Here is a 17,529-nt window from a genome sequence, read left to right as displayed (position 1 = left end):
AAGGAAAACATGAGAACGTAAATCAAAAGATTTGGAAAGGAATACAATAAAACTTACAGAAATAAAAAAAGTCATTAAAAATATTTTTAAAAATCAATGAATGAGTTAATCAGCAGGTAATTGAAGGAAGAGTAAGTGACTAGAAGAGCCATCTGAACAAATTAACCCAGAATGCAGGAAAAAGAAAGAGGAAAATAATAAACACAGAAGTTGGAATGAGACAATCCAACATAATATCTAATAGAAGTTCCAATAGGAGGAAAAATAAGATGGGGATGAAGCAATATTTGAAGTGATAATGGTTGAAAATATTACATAATGAAGGGCAGTTCTTAGTTTAGAAAGTCTAATGAATTCAAAGCAGGATAAATTAAAAATTAATCTTCACTTAGACACATCGTGAAACCCAAGAAAATACAGCATTTTTAATGTAGAGTATTCTAAGATACTGAAATAAATTCATCTGAAATAAGGTTTTAAATGTTGTTTTCCAGTAGTAGTGATACATTTTCACTATGTATTCACTGTTCGTTCAACTTGTGACTAAGCTTCATTTTGTAAAGCGTTTTGAAGGTTTTTGCTGTGGAGCATTAGTGTCTTAATTAGTATTGCTCTGAGGAAAATATTTCTTTTTGTGACTAGTTTTCTTGAGGGAACCAAGGAAATACGCCATAAAAATAATTACCATTTACCTTCTAAAATATGTGGTGACTTTAAAGTCATTGGTTTAAAGTAATAGCAAATTTATTTGAAATTTTAACAAATATTTTACCTTCTTACTCAGTCATTTAGTCAAGTTTTAGGATTCAATTTTTCTTTATCATGAAATCATTCATTTCTTTTTCTTTCTGGTTTCTATTCTATTTTCCTGTTTCTTATTCATAGATGTCTAAGGAACAACTATATTTGCAAGTCACTTAAAATGGTTTATTCCAAAGTAAAATGAAATAAAACCCACTTTGCTTTCTTAGTCTAGTTAATTAGCATTTCCCTTTTAATTTATTCCCTTTATTACTGCATCAGCTGATCAGCAGACATACAGTGGACCCTCCATGAAAACGATTACCTCCTTAATTATTCTCATTTTCCCCCAGGGGTCAACTGTTTCAATGTGGGCTAGAGTTAGGCAGAAGGAAATCTGTGCTCCTGACAGGTCAAAATTTTACTTTGAAATATTCTGACTTTGGCCTCTACCAGCATTAATCGTAGTCCGGCCTTAGAGTTTTGTGAATTGAATGTTCCCTAGGTCATTTAAACAGTTTCATTCATGAGGTAGGGCGTGTGTGTGTGTGTGTGTGTGTGTGTGTGTGTGTGTGTGTGTGTGGTGGGGAGGAGAGGAATTTCAGGCACTCTTTTCTCAAGCATGTGCACGTTCACACTGCCTTTCCAAAGTACGTAGAACCTCTTCATAATATCCTCCACTTATTAGATCTCATTTTAAACCATTATGATGTGGGGGTAAATGCATGTTTGTTTTTGAGATGTAAAACTTAAATTCTTTAAGCTTCTAATTTTTCTGGCTTCCAGTCTGTGCTTCTGGAAATTCTTTATTACTTTTAAATATCTTCTAAATGTTTCCCTCCTTATAATCATTCAGTTATGAATTTTAAACTAATAAGTTACTCAAACTGCACATTAAAATTTTTCTATTTTTCATGTTTGCAGCCGTTGTAAATATTATTTTATCAGGATATGTTTTCAGCAAGGAAATGTTCACATTTTCTTTGCACATTTCCATATACAAAAATGAATTTATATTTTTTAATCTTTTAAATCAACAGGCTAAGTTTTCTTTACAGTCATTTAATATGTCATGAATATTAAATTATGTTTGTGTATTGTTATTTAGGTGACTATTATATGGTTAAAAAGATTTTGGAGGAAAACAATTCAGGTGATTTGAACATAAATTGCATAGATGTGCTGGGGAGAAATGCTGTCACCATAACTATTGAAAACGAAAACTTGGATATACTGCAGCTTCTTTTGGACTACGGTTGTCAGGTACAAGGCTAGAAAATTTGATCCAGTAGCTTCTAAGTACTGTTAGATGTGCCATGTTTCCTTCTTTCTAGTTTCCTCTCTCCCTCCCTCCTTCTTTATCTTTCTTCTTTTCCTTCCTCCCTTTCTCTCTCTCTTCTCTCTCTTCCACTTTTTATTTGGTTTTGAGCCACGAAGAGTTTTAAAAATACATCAAAAGTCATTTTTAAAAACTATAATATTTTGACTTGGTTTATTTTTTTTCCTCCCAACTTTCACTTTTCTCCCTTACATGTTTTACAACATCTGACAGGTAAAATTATGACTTATTAAAGATGACTTTGTTTTGATTATATTATTATATATCTAAGAATGTACAAGTGTTCTGGAAGTATCAGGGGAATAGGTTTTTCTGTGACCTATATAATTTACAAGCTTAAGAACAAAATGCTCCGACTCAAAATAATTTTCAATTTGCTGATTTTTCTCTGTTTTATTAAATTTTCCTTTCTGCCTGAAATGTAGTGTTTGCTTATAACGAAAGGTGAATGAAGTTTTTAAAACTGGAAAATATTAACCTTTCCTGTCTTTATCAGTTCAGGCAGAAAAGCAGGCATGTGTTTAAGTCTTGAAAGAATTTGGTCAGGAGATTCTAAGGAAATTCAGTAATGTTTTTTCCTTTTGAGTTGCCTGTGATGGGACTTAGCACATGAATTCTGGCCCTTTTTTTTTTCTTTCAGATAGTATTATTGTTTGCTCTGTTGTAGCTTTAATGTAATTATATATGTATATATACATATATCTACATATATATAGAGAGAGACAGACAGACAGACAGACACATCAGGAAGCACTCAGAACACTTAAAAATATAAGTAGGTTGGTTCTATGTACATTTCTATTATATATGTATTGCAACATATGGTAATATCTCTACATATACATATTTAGAGTAGAAAAAGAAATTGCTTTCCTAGCAATTTCAGTTATCCAGAGCACCAGCGAGAACCAGAAAGTAAGTACAAAATACCTGAGCAACCAGAGTAGATGACGTGAAGTTTCCTATTTATGAACTTTATTCGGAAGAGTACTTCTGGGGCCCTCCTTCAGGGTCTCTTTTTTCTCATTTTAGAGTCCACTTTAACAAACTTCATTACTTAGTTGTTTAATCCATAGAGAATTAGAGGGACAACAGAAGGGTATGAGGGCTGTAGTGGAACAAAATGAGGCACTGTACCTCGACTATTTAATAAAGAGGTCAACAGCACTACTTCTGTGATCATCTCTGAGGTAGCTATAAGGTAGAGTGGTAATTAATGTCTATAACGATGGCCCAGAGTCAGTAAAAAAAATTAAATTATATTCAGTGCCTACTACTTTGGAAGAAAGAAGACTATATATAGTACTTCTAAAAGCAGAAAACTTCCATCAAAATAGTTTAAATTTCTAAACTAAACACTTAAAGGCATAAGCTTCAGTTACCTAGAAAATAAGGTTATAAAGGAAGTCCCGGACGATTCTGGACAAAAAGGTGTTATGGTATAATAATCATTTTTGTGTCCCCCCCCCCCCCCCCGTCTTCTGCCTCCCCCCACCACCCCGGTTCAAGCCATTGTTTCTCAGTCTAGCTGTGTAGGACACAGCTCCCTGGCCCCTGCTGGTGTTATGAGTCTGAGGCAGTTGGTCGCCGGTTGTAGATTGGCAGTTCACAGCAGCTCAGGCAGGTCTCACCGGCTCTCGCCAGCTCTCACCAGCTGGTGGCCTCTCACGATGTGCCAACTTCCGGCTGCTTACAGCAGCCCAGCTCCAGGGAGAGCCACTGTTCACAGTCTTAGCTGTAGAGGGCACAGCTCACTGGCCCATGTGGGAACAGAACCAGCGACCTCAGCGTTAGGAGCACGGCGCTCCAATCACCTGAGCCACCACGCTGGTCCCATTTTTGTCTTTTTACACATATGGTTATGCATATAATAATTCTGCAGCATACATGGTGCTTCACATACCTGATTACATGTGAACCTCTTGGCCAGTCTATATAGATGTTTCCTTTTATAGGTCAGAAAACTGAGGCTCATAGACTTTAATGAACTGCCCAAAGCTCTAAAATAAGGTAAATCTAAAATTTGAACCTGATCTTCTGACTGCAAATCCCTTGCTCTTTCCAGCTCCCCATGTTCTATCTCAGATTACCTGTATCTTATCTATAAATCAGCAGATGTCTAAGGCCTTCCATTGGGTGTGATTGTGGAAATGAATAAGTAAAACATGAGTTCTGTACTAAAGGATATTAAAACTAATTGGACAAGGAAAGTACATATGAATTTCAAGTCAATTAAAAAGTACAAAAGTATATTTGATAAGTGCTGAGTGGTACTAATACTTGACCCTTGTATATCGCTCTGAGTGTTTGCATGTATTTTATCTTGTGTTACACTAGTGGTTCTCAACTGGACAGTTTTGCCCCCCCGGGGGACACTTGACAATGTCTGGAGACATATTTGGTTTCACAGCTGGGAGTGACTTACTACTGGCATCTGGTGAGTAAAGGCTACAGATGCTGCTGAACAGCCGACAGCCCCCCAAAACAAAGAATTATCTGGCTCCAAATGTCAGCAGGGCCAGTATTGAGAAAACCTGTTTTACCAGTGTTTCCCTAGCCGGCCCATCAGCTCTAATGCATCTTTTGGAGTAAAAATTAATATAAGACCCAGTATTATATTATATTATATTATATTATTTTATATTATATTATACCCAGTCTTATATTAAAATATTTGGATTGGATAGTAGTGGGAAATATTTGGAAAAATAACTAAACCAAAACTGATGAAAATGATCTGATTGCAGATTAAGGAATTTGGGTTTTATCTGATAGATAGTGGGTCATGAAGTGATTTTTGAGGAAGATATGATATGTCCAGTGGTATTGTAGTGTTGTGTTGTGTTTAGTGGCTGTGTTGAGTACCATACATTAAAAAATGGAAAATGGGGAAGACTGTTGCTTGGGTGAGTAGTTTTTATAGTAATCCAGACATGAAGAGGTTAAAGCCTGAACTGGAATAGTGTGTAAGAATAGGAAGAAAGTGGCAGGTGTGAGACATGTTATGAAGGAAGAATTGATAGAATTTAGTGTTTAAATTTGGAGGGGAGAATTGAATAGGATGATTTGGAAATCTTAAACATGGGTGACCTTGCGGATAAAAGAAAAAGAGGAAGAATAGTCAAGCTTGGGGCAAAGAAATGTGAATTTCTTGTTTATTTGGGGGTATCAGGCAGTCTCCAGGGGACAGTTACAGATGCAGATTGCATCTCTAGGGAGAGGTCGGGCTGGAAAGATACAGCAGTCAGAGACATGGGGATCACTAACATCGTGAGTGGGAGAAATCACAGAGGAGAGCACATGGCTGGTGCCAGCTCTTTATTGGGGAGCATATCCACTAACAAAGGGCATCAGAAGGGAAGGAATTCACTGAAGGAGTTAGGATAGTGCAGCGTTGTGAAAAACCCAGACACAGTTTTAGTATGTTGCTTAGATATCAAGGAAAATGAGAAGGTACGGAAGACCACTGGATATTGAAACTCGCATCAATAGAATTAGAGAAAATGATATGCGTGGATTTTAGAACTTAGACCAAGTGAGAGGAAGAAAACTTGAGTGAAAAGAGAAGGATAGGATCAGGTCAAGTTAGCAAAGGTAAGGATGTAGTTCGTGTTTTGGGAGCTGGGGACTATGACTGGGCTGTCTGCAAATGAAGGACCAAGGTCCTATAGAAGAAAGAAGAGCATTAAACAGAATACCAAGGTGAAATATTTAGTGTCAGAAAAGAAGTAAGTAGCTTTTACTCTGAGCTTAGAAGAGAAAGCATGGGAATTGTCAAAAATTCTGAGGTAAGAAGCAAGATAGCAACCTCATTAATACATAGTAAGTATATAATTGAATAGATTTTAATAAGGAATGGTCAAGTATCTGAGAAATTGGGAAGCCAAACTAATGGTATTTTGTATACCTATAGATATTTTTAAATAATTTAAAACATTCTTTTCAGAAATGCCTTTGATTTCTCAACTAACATACCATTTATGTACACTAACTCCTAAATGATCTGACTTTTTTATATAAATATTTTTATACCTGAAGCTTATCCTTTTAAGAATTGAAAGATTTAACATGAATCTTTCTTTATTTTTTACTAAATAGTGTACCTGAATATAATTTAACTTTACCATTGTAAGTGGGAATCTTTGAGAATGCAATCATTCTACTTTGCTTCATAGAGTCAAACTCTTAACATGTTTGTTCCTACATTAAATGGCCTTAGACTGCTGTGTATTGATAATGATTTTGCTGTGCTTCTCTTTTCAATGGTAAACTTTTAGCAATTTTTTTCCTTTCTCCCTACTCCGTGGTTTTTTAAAAAAACTTTATTAGTTTCAGGTGTACAAAGCAGCGTAATAGTTAGACATTTATACCCCTCACAAAGTGATAACCCGCCTCCCCCAATCTGCTACCCCTTTGACATCTTATATAGCTGTTACAATATGATTGACTATCTTCCTCATGCTGTACTCCACTTCCCATGAGTATATATGTATGTATATATGTGCGTGTATATATATATATATGTGTGTGTATGTGTGTGTTCTTTTTTTTATTTCTTATAGTTGACATACAATACTTTTCTACCTCAGGATCAGGTGTACAGCACCATGGTCAGGCATCTACACAGTCTATGAAATGATCCTCCTGATAAGTCTAATACCCATCTGGCACCTTACGTCATCTTTACAACATCATTGATTATATTCCCCACACTATATTTCATATCCCCGTGACTATATTGTGTCTACTAATTTATTCTTTCTAATCCCTTCACCTTCTCCCCCATTCCCTCCCCTCTCCCATCTAGCAACCAACAGTTGTTGTTTTTTCTACATCTCTGAGTCTATTTCTGTTTTATTTGCTCATTTATTCTGTTCTCTACTTTGTTGGTTTTAATCTCGCTGTTCTCTTATTCAGTAAAGATCTGAAGGGTACTTGGGGAAACCAGATACCCGACATTTATAGACAACTATACTCATAAGTCTGTGTGGTTGAGGCAGTTCCTTCTGGGAGTTAATGCCCGTGAAGTTAGTTTGTGATGGCTCAGTACTGTTTGGGGGGGGAAATTCGCAGCATTCACCCATGGCTACATTTCAGGTTGTTGGAGTTGCCTGGTTATTGACTTTGAGAGCAGTGGCATTTCTATAGTAAGCTTTATAGGTTAAAATTTTAAATCAAAAATGAAATGTTAAGTAGTAATGAACACATGGTTCTCTTGGTTTGTTTGCTTCACCTGACCAAGTACAGTAAAAACCTAAGAGAAATGTTTGCCAAGAGAATAATAATGCTAAATTTTAAAGAACAGCCTGCAGTCCAATGAACCCTAAAAGTTTTAAGGGATAAAATAATGAATTAAATTTTCCATAAGGGTGAGAATACATAGGTGGTTGTGAGAACGGGGTGAGAATGTGGGCCCCAACACATTTTTGGGGATGCTTAATCCTATTTTTATATATCCAGATAAAGTAGATGAAACTTTTATTCTTTTTAGCTACAAAGAATATTAAAGATATGATGTCATTTAATTTTTAAGAGAGAGAACATTAAATAGTTGATAAAGATTATAACAGTTAAAAATGTACAGATTGAAAATAATTGCGGCATTTTCTTAGATTAAATGGTTATTTCTCCCCATCTTCCCTTCTGTCTTAAGGGTTTTCCTTAAACAACAACAACAAACAAACAAAAGGAAACCCCAAACCCTGATATCACAGTTGCCCAGGATCATGATAGAACCGTATGTAGACTTTGTTACCGAGAGTTGAGAGTCCCCATTTCCTCGGCTTCTATGAACTTTTTCCTCGTCAAAGTTGAAGCTTCAAAATGAGCTGTAGTTTGGGAGGAAAGCTCTTCAGTCACGTTGCCGCCCTGTCCGGAACGACATTGGGAGCCTAGTTCTTTGTGGTTGTTACTTGATAAGATTGTTGATGTTAATGTCAGGCGTGTGCCATGTCAGTCAGCCGAGTGCGTTTTCAGGATGAGAGCTGCGAGCCTTCTCTACCCGCCGCGCTTACCGATTTTTCCATTGTCCCCTATCAGCACTTTTGCATTGATGATCGTTTTTATGAGACTGAGCACAGCCCTTTACTGTAGTAACAGTTCTTGGCAATTTCTTTTATAGACTTGGAATGTTAAGAATTTTTTGGTCCAAAGTTCAAGAGTAAAGATCTTGAAAAAAATTTTCCCCTTTAAATATTGCGTAGGTCACAGCATTCCATTAACAAGGCCTTCTGTCAAGCACTCATTACTGACGACTCAGAAATGCGTGTTGTGCACACAGAACTGCGACGGCGAGCAGATGTGCTGTTGGGCGTCTGTATTTGTGAAAATTCAGTTATATATATAACACAGTTTCAGTCTTAAAAAGAGTTTTATTTATGAATTAATAAAAATAGTTTACCTTTTTATTCTCCATTTTCATTTTTAACTTTTTTTTTTTTTAAAGTCCACAGATGCACTTTTGGTGGCAATCGACTCTGAAGTAGTGGGAGCTGTTGATATACTACTTAATCATCGACCAAAACGATCATCAAGACCAAGTATAGTAGTTAGTACTCTTAAATGTTTATTAATTTGGATTTCTAAACCAAAATAGATCTCTTGCCCCATTTGCCATTTTTTTCTTCCCCCAAATTTATTTTGTCTTAAAGAAATTTTTTTTTTAATCTGTAAAATTATTGCTTTAAAGGAAGTAGACACTTGTAAGAATAATGAATATTGCTTTTAGGAAACCTTTTTGAAATTAGTGGTATTTCCATAATTTTGTCAGTGTAGACCAGTATTTTGAGTTTGGAACATTCTGCAGGTTAAGTTGAAAATACAAATTAGTTTCCACATTAATGTAAGAATTAAATATAAACAATGAAACTGTAAGAAAATGTAGGTGAATATTTTAACTGATTGGGAGTGGAAGGACTTTCCAGGCATAAAAGCAATCAAGAAAAATCACAGTGGCACAGCCTTTGGCTGTATAGGATTCAAATTTCTGGAATTCAGACATCTGGCAAAATTTATAAAGCAGGTAGATAACTGGCAAAAGATATTTTCAGCATATATCACAAATTCATACTCTTTATTAGACAAACCAATGAAAAACACCAAAATCAGAAAAGGATATGGAAAAAAAACCTCAGAAAAATAAAATACAAACTATTAAACCTTACTGAAAATCAAATTTACTAATTTTTGCTTATCAAATTAGCAGAGATTTAAAAAAAAAAAATCACTAATAGCAAGGGAATAACACAGTTTCCTACACCATTGGTTCAAGGGTGATTTGGAAAGCACTTTGGCAGGATATGGCGTAAATAAGTACCATGTTCATATTTTTTAACTTACGCTTCCTCGCTTCCTCGTCTAGGGACTTACCAAGGAAATGGTCAGAAATGTGGATAAAAATGTTAATTGTAACTTCATTTATAGCAATGCAGAAAACCATATAACATAATCTAAACATCCCCAAATAGAAGATTGGAAATGTAAATGACATATATATTAAAGTGGTATTTTTTAGAGTATTTAGGAACATGGAAAACTATAATAGGAAGTGAAAAAAATGAGAATAGTAAACTGTACATATAATATTATCCAAAGTTAAAAATAATGTGTAGAAAAAGAACTGTATGGAAATGTAGCAAAATGTTACCTAACAGCAGTCATCTCGTTGCCAGATTAAGGATATTTTTTTTTTTTTTACTCTTTTTATTTTTCTTTCTTCCTTTTGTGAGTAGAAGGTTGTCATCAATAATCAGACAAATTGTACAATGAAGTATTTGTTGTATATAAAAATTTTTTAAATTAATAACATTATTGATGAGGATTAGTGAAACAAGCAGTTTAAATAACTCTGGGAGTATAAACTGGCAGCTATACTCAGAAGAAAAATATTATTTTAAGAAAGAATTATAAATTGATTGCAGATTATCTGCTATTATCTGAGAATGACGAACAACTCCGCTAATGCATGCTTTATCATGAATTAACTGAAATATTTTACTCAAATTTAGACTATGAAAAAGTTTGTGTAAGCGTGGCTTTCTCCAGAATATAGTACCAACTAGTAGTTTAAGTGATGGTAAGAGACCAACAGGAGCAGAGAAAAAGGGGGTAAGAATATAGCCCCTGTCCAAAGGATCAGAAATATCTACAGTCCTGTTCAATTTTTTGTCATCTATCCTGCGGTTACTATTATTTTTGGTATGCCTAGTCCACCGTCTAGCCTTTTAACCCATTTACTTCCTTGGAGGGAGGGTGGGTGGGCTAGGGTATTTGAGCAACTGTCTCATATTTCATCACCATTTGAATCATCGCTGCCAATTGAATCTTGGGTTGTAAGGCTGCAGTAGTCTTCATCTACTCAGCGAAAAAGCACTTCAACTTTAACAAAAAGCCTTCCTTTGCATACTTCCAGTGACAGCAAGATCACATATTAACAGCCCTATTACTTCTAGATCGGCAATGTCAGATATTTTCTTAACCATTTCAGTGAATTCATTTTGTATTCTTGGCTTATCATAATTATCTTTAGATAAATTTTGACTTTCTAATACAAGCTGTTTTTGATAGTACTTAGATTATAGTATAAACAATGAAATTATAGACTTTTATCTAGTTCTAATAGTGTTTTTCATCTAGTTAAGTGTGTTTCATAGGAAAAATGAGGACCATTTTTCTCTTAAGGGATTGAATACAATTTTCTCCTATTTATAACCAGTAATAAGGGAGAAAAGTTCTAAATTTTTAAATTTCTGTGTAATTTTAAAATGAATTCATTAATTTGAAATCCCCAATAAATAATATATAAACCATTCATAAAAGAGGGGGGTAAAGATAAGTATGTCAGAAAATAGTAAAATTTACCAGTACTCAAAAGAAAGTAAGTTAATATTTCATGATAGTTTTTTCACTCCTAAATTGGGAATGATCATGCCTAGTGCTGGTGAGTAAACCTGAAGAGTGAGATGGTACATTCTTGTATTATTGGTAATATAAGCTATTGAAGGACTTTGATACTATGTATCAAGAGCAAAACTGTTCATGGCCTTTTGATCTATAATTCCACTTCAGGGATTCTATGTTAATGAGATAATACTAAATTTCAAAACAGATGTTTTCATAAAGATGTTTGTGGTAGTGTTATTTAAATTAGCAAAATAAAATATCTTAAGCATACGGTCTATGAACCTCCTTAAATTGCATGCCAAATTCTGTACATGAAATTTTTTTTTTTTTGGAAGATTCTGGGCTATCACTTCATGAGATCATTAAAAGTATCCTTGATCTTCAGAATATTAGGGACTATTGTTTTTGATCATTGGTGCCAAATCATTTATGCCAAAGATGTCCTTAAATGGGGGTGTGATAGAGTAAGGGCAGGCAAGATATACTGTAAAATGGTTTTGGGGTAGTAGGAAGATGGGTATTTTTAGTCTTCTTTCTGCTTTTCTATATTTTTCAGATATTTTATAAAGTTTGTGCACTACTTTTGTAATGTTAATAAAATTACTGTGAACTAGATCAGCTTTTACTATTGGAATCAAACAACTCACAGGGAAAACTCTTTGAAACAGTGAGAAGCAGTGGAAAGAATATGCAATAGTCATAAAATAGTCCACCTTTTTATTTAACCCTGATTCTTTATTTGCTTATGGTTTTCCCAATGTCAGGCCATCACCAGGCAGTGTGGGGACCCAAGAGCAGGCCCCCGTGTAATACAGATGGGGTGCCGATGTGCACCTCGCCCTCTGCTCCATACCGCGGCACATTAACCTCTCTGAGCCTCAGTTTCTCCATGGGGATCATAATGCTCAGTTTTGCAGAGTATTGTGTGGATTAAATGAGATGATAAATGTAAAGTACCTAACAGTCCAGGATTTGTTAAGTAGGAGCTACGATTGTTAGTGTTTTTGTGCATTTGCAAGAGGAATAGTATGGGTAACTGTTGGGAGTATGCAGATAATTAATTATACAGAATCATGAGTGCTTCCTACTTACTTACCCCTTTCAAGTAGCTTCGTATCTCTCAGTGTGCCAAGGTGTGCCAGAGAGGAGGAATATTTAGAGTATTTCTCACACATTTATGCTCTGCCGATTTTTAACATTTCTGTTTCCCATCATATTCCGTTTCTAAAATCCTTGTTCTTTATCTTTGTCATGCATGTTTCCATAATCTTGTGAATATTAAACACTTGTTCCTAATGTATAATATTTCTCTGGATATGTTCACTTCTTTGTTAGGAAAACAGCACTTTAGTTGTGTGCACGTTTCCTATTGAAGATTTTGTTTGTCATGATTATATTGCATATATTAATTAAAGTTAAGTTTTGAAGTTTCAAAAAAAACCTCATCTCAGTAAAATGTTTACCATTTTCCTTAAAATAATTCTTATGGTCTTCGTGCCTGCTAATTTTTTTCATTTTATTCTTCAGAGAAATACGTTTTTTTGAAGTCACAAATAATAACTTTTGAACGTTTGTATAAATATTTTTCAGAAACTAATGGAGCGAATTCAGAATCCTGAGTATTCGACAACTATGGACATTGCACCTGTCATTTTAGCTGCTCACCGGAACAACTATGAAATTCTGACCATGCTGTTAAAACAAGATGTATCTCTGCCCAAGCCCCATGCGGTTGGCTGTGAGTGCACTCTGTGTTCTGCAAAAAACAAAAAGGACAGCCTCCGACATTCCAGGTTCGAAAATTAAGGTTTTGATAAATAGATAGATGTGGGATGCAGCAGTGTAAGGTATTTGTCAGTGAAGCTTTTTTTTTTTAATCGTTGTTCTTTCTATGTAGCTTTTTAAAAATATGGTACTGGGATGACTTATGAAAGCCAAACTTCTACCTCCTTTCCTCTTTTGCTTGATGCAATGAGTCCTGTATTTTTTAGAAATGTTTACTAAATGATGAATAATTAGAAAAATCCTTCCAATTTATCCCATACTCCTGCTGGTGGGGTGTGGGAGCACTGTTTGCTTTTTAGAAGCAGAGTTTATTAATCTAAGAGAATTTCCAATAATGAAACGACTGGAGATACCACTTACTATTTATAAGAAAATGAAAATTGTTTTCTATCTCACTAAATATTCAACCTGTTATGCCTCTTACTTCCTCTCTCACACTGTATTTAAATCTATTTTTCTTCCTATTCTCCCCAGTTGAAAATAGTAAGAAAACTGAGGCGTGAATAAACAAGAAAGTACCCCATCTTAGATAGGCTGAGCAAGACCCCATACCTTGTATAAGGTGTATGGGTGCATGGTCTGGGCAGACTTGGGTTCTGATTTTCAGCAGAAGCCTTCTCTCTCTCTCTCTCTCTCTCTCTCTCTCTCTCTCTCTCTCTCCATATTATATAGTCATTTTATTTATGTATATATACATATATATGAAAACACACATATATATATACACATATACACATATATATAAATCATATACACACACATATATATATATATATACATATATATAAATCAAATATGGTTGAAATAGTATCACGTATAATACTTACTATGGAAAATGTGGTCTGGAAGTCCCAGGCAGCCTGTTTCTTAAAGGTTGTTGTACAGTATATGAATTAGCTTTCAAGCTGTAAACCATCTACCCTCACTCCTTCCTCATCTTAAGAACAGATCTTTGGTGGATTGACAGTCACAAATCCATAAAGTGGAAAAATCTCCTGGGTATCAATGTAATGTTTATTTGCAGAGGTTGGACTGGAAATTTTTTCTATTTTCAAATCTATTTTACAATGAGATCTGCATTTTTCTGTGACAAGATCTGTTGATAGCTATGGCTATATAACTTACCCTTTTATTAATAGTTTTAAAATGACTAGTTCATAAATGATAAGGAGAAATGATCTTTAAGGCTTTGTCTCATTTTAAAATCCTTTACTAATATTAAATATAAATATTTTCCAAATACCCAGCTGTTTTCCAAGTAGCATGTTAAATATGTTTATAGTTGAAGTAGCCGGGGTGGGGCTTGGGGCTGGAAAGAATTCTTTACCTGGCTTGGTTTGAGGTGGGAAGACTACTTGTTTTGAAAGCTTTTGGAAGAGTTGTGGCTTGAGTTCAGTCTTTTAAGTTTGAATAAGAATTAAAAGGTGAAAGTCATTTTATGCAGAAAGTACAGTATGTGATTGTGGTCTATTTGCAGAACTGCCAGTGGTTTGGTATGTTTGCAGAAGCGATTGAGAGTTTGTTACCGATGTTTGAGAAAACAGTTATAACAAATGTCTTAGGCCTCTGACTAAAGTCATTTCCAGGAATTGCTAAGTAGACATGTAGAAGAAAGCAGGCCAACAAAATGAGTAAAAAGACGTATGGGTAAAGGTTTTGGTGTACTGTCAATAAGGAAGTGAGGCAGTTTGTATCTAGGAGATACTGTTTTTTCAATTTCAGAGATGGTGTAGTCCCAGGGGATGGTGACGTCCAGGGGCAGTAAGTTTAAATGGGCAGGGAAAGGTAGTGGGACATTTAGTTTCGGGAAACATTTTCAGTAATATAATTGGTTTTAGTCTCAAAAATTAGATGTGTTGTGAAATTTCAAGTAACTTTAAGGTTCAGAATCTTTATTATCTATTAAAGGAAGACAAAGGTTTTGAAAAGTTGAGAAGCACTGAAATTGGGAGAGATAGCAAAGTAAAGGACTGCCAGTTAAGTTTAATTTGCAGAAGTGCTTTGTTTAATGTACATAATTTTATAATTTTGAATTTGAATGCCTGTAAGCCTCATGTACACTCCCCTTTTCTCTTGTATTATTACCCACTTCACCCCTAAGAGCAATTCAATTTGTAAAACTTACTGTGTTTCCCCGAAAATAAGACCTAGCCGGACCATCAGCTCAAATGTGTCTTTTGGAGCAAAAATTAATACAAGATCCGGTCTTATTGTAATATAATATAAGACCCGGTCTTATACAATATAAGACCGGGTCTTATATTAATTTTAGCTCCAAAAGACGCATTAGAGCTGATGGTCCGGCTAGGTCTTATTTTCAGGGAAACCCGGTAGCTAGGTATCTACCAAGAGATTAGGGTGTTGGCATTTAGAATCAGTGAACTGTGAGGCTTAGAGTTATCTTAGCAATATGAAATTCTTTTATTAAAACATATTTGTTTTAGGGTGGCCGGTTAGCTCAGTTGGTTAGAGCGTGGTGCTCTTAACAACAAGGTTGCGGGTCCGATCCCCACATGGGCCATTGTGAGCTGCGCCTTCCACAACTAGATTGAAACAACTGCTTGACTTGGAGCTGGTGCGTCCTAGAAAAACACTCTTAAAAAATAAATAAAAGTTAAAAAAAAGAAGTATTTATTTTAGTTATACAAGTAATGTGTGAATAAATGCTTAAATCCTTGTAAAAAATCTAACTTTAATTTTGATTGGAAGTCCCTTAAGCAATCCTAATTCTCCTCCTCTCTATAGAGCTACCCACTCTTACCAGTTTGATGGTCTGCAGTGGTTGCAAAATGTGATTCTGAACTGCAGTGTTAGGTTGGAAACTGAGTCTCATCAATGGCTATCAGCTACATATTGAAGTTAGAAATTCCCTCTGCCAATTTCTGCCTATTCAGGTTGCATTCAAGTTTCTTCTTCTATTTCATTAATTTTGCCTCTGTTGTTAATCTTGCCTCATCTACTCCATTTCTTATGGCTGTACAAATATTTAGGTTGAACCATATGAAATCACAGTTTTAAAAGGACTTTGGACAATATGGAATTACACATTTTCGTATTATTCTGCGTGTTGATGAAACCAAAACCCCAGAGAGTTATGTAGAATATAATCACATAATGCCACAGGCCTCAAAACAGTGCTTTAAAAAAAATATTTAAGATTGATGACTTGTACTAAATGTATATAGTTATATATCATGGCCATAATCCAATGTTCTAACATTTCCATCACTGGAAAAAGTTTCCTATTTACGGTCAACGCCTGCTCCCATTCCCAGCGCCAAGCAACCACAGATCTTTTCCTGTCTAGTTTTTTTCTCTTCCAGAAATTTCATATAAATAGAATCATATAATATGTTGTCTTATGTCTCTAGCTTCTTTCTCTTTGCATAATCTTTTGAGGGTCATCCATATTGTTGCATATATCAGTAGTTTGTTCCTTTTAATTGGTGGGTCGTATCCTTGTAAGTATCCTTGTAAGGATTAACATTTTATTTCTAGACTATTCTGTTCCATTGATCTATAAGTCTACCCTTAACACCAATATCACTCTGTCCTGATTACTATAATTTCATAGTAAGTTTTAAAATCAGATAATATAAGCCTTGCATTAAAGAGCATGACTAAAATTAATGTTGTGTTTTGGAAAAGGTCGGTAAAACTCACAAGCCTTTATAGTTAGACTAGGGATCAGCAAACGTATTCTGCAAAGGCTCAGATAATAAATATGTTAGGCTTTGAGGGCCCTAATATTTATATTGCAACTACTCAACTCTGCTGTTATGCAGTAATAGCAACAACAGATAATACATAAATGAATGGGTATGGCTGTATTTCAATGAAACTTTATAAAAAATGGTGGTGGGCTGGATTTGGCCTGAGGACTATAGTTTGGCAAACTCTTTTTCTGTTACTTGCAGTATCCAATTATTTGTTCCAGCACCATTTGTTGAAAAGACTGTTGTTTCCCCCAATGAATTATCTTTATACCTTTATTTGAAAATTATTTGAGCATATATATGTGGTTTTATTTCTAGACTCTATTCTGTTCCATTGATCTATAAGTCTACCCTTAAACCCATATCACTCTGTCCTGATTACTATAATTTCATAGTAAGCTTTAAAATCAGATAGTATAAGCCCTGCATTTTATATATACATAATAAACTTTTGGCTATACTATGTCCTTTGCATTTGCAAATAAAGTTTAGAAATCAGTTATCAATTATTACAAAAATGCCTGCGTGGATTTTGAGAAGAATTGCATTGAATCAATTTGGTGAGAACTGCCATTTTAATAGTATTGAATCTCTCAAACCATGAACATGGTATATCTCTCCATTTTATTAGAGCTTTCTAATTACTTTCAGCAGTGTTTTATTGTCTTCTGTGTATAGGTTTTGTACTTCCTTTTTACAATTTATTCCTAAGTATTTTATTTGTTTTTATAATAGTGTACATGAATTGCTTTCTCAATTTCATTTGAATATTGTTTATTGCTAGTATATAGAAATGAAATAGATTTTTTTTGTATATTGGTTTTGTATCTGTGATCTTGCTAAACTCACTTATCAGTGCTAATAGGTTTTTTTTTAGATTCCTAAGGATTTTATACATATAAGATTGTGTCATCTGTAAATAAAGACAGTACATTTCAAATCTTTAAGCCTTCATTGTTTTTTCTTTACTGCATTGGCTAGAACTTCCAGGGTGATGTTGAATATCAGTAGAAAGAGTTGATATCCTTGTCTTGTTCTGGATTTAGT

General features: G+C 34.7%; 1 protein-coding gene across 5 annotated transcripts in view; it reads left to right on the top strand.

The window, feature by feature from the left end:
• The window catches only part of TRPC1 (transient receptor potential cation channel subfamily C member 1), a 65,601-nt gene that overhangs the window by 6,928 nt on the left and 41,144 nt on the right, over nucleotides 1-17,529 (top strand). The window contains exons 2-4 of one of the 5 annotated variants that reach the window (XM_019753587.2): nucleotides 1,850-2,004; nucleotides 8,526-8,627; nucleotides 12,572-12,774. In XM_019753587.2, coding sequence (XP_019609146.1) covers nucleotides 1,850-2,004; nucleotides 8,526-8,627; nucleotides 12,572-12,774 — 460 coding nt within the window. Of the gene's footprint in view, nucleotides 1-1,849; nucleotides 2,005-8,523; nucleotides 8,628-12,571; nucleotides 12,775-17,529 lie in introns of those variants that run through there. The other 4 variants (XM_019753588.2, XM_019753589.2, XM_074334018.1 and 1 more) reach the window with 4 other exon arrangements.

The sequence above is a fragment of the Rhinolophus sinicus genome, linkage group LG01 (genome assembly GCF_036562045.2).
Source record: "Rhinolophus sinicus isolate RSC01 linkage group LG01, ASM3656204v1, whole genome shotgun sequence".
Lineage (NCBI taxonomy): Eukaryota > Metazoa > Chordata > Mammalia > Chiroptera > Rhinolophidae > Rhinolophus > Rhinolophus sinicus.
The sequence above is the reverse complement of the archived record's forward strand: the minus strand, read 5'-3'. Positions and strand labels throughout refer to the sequence as shown.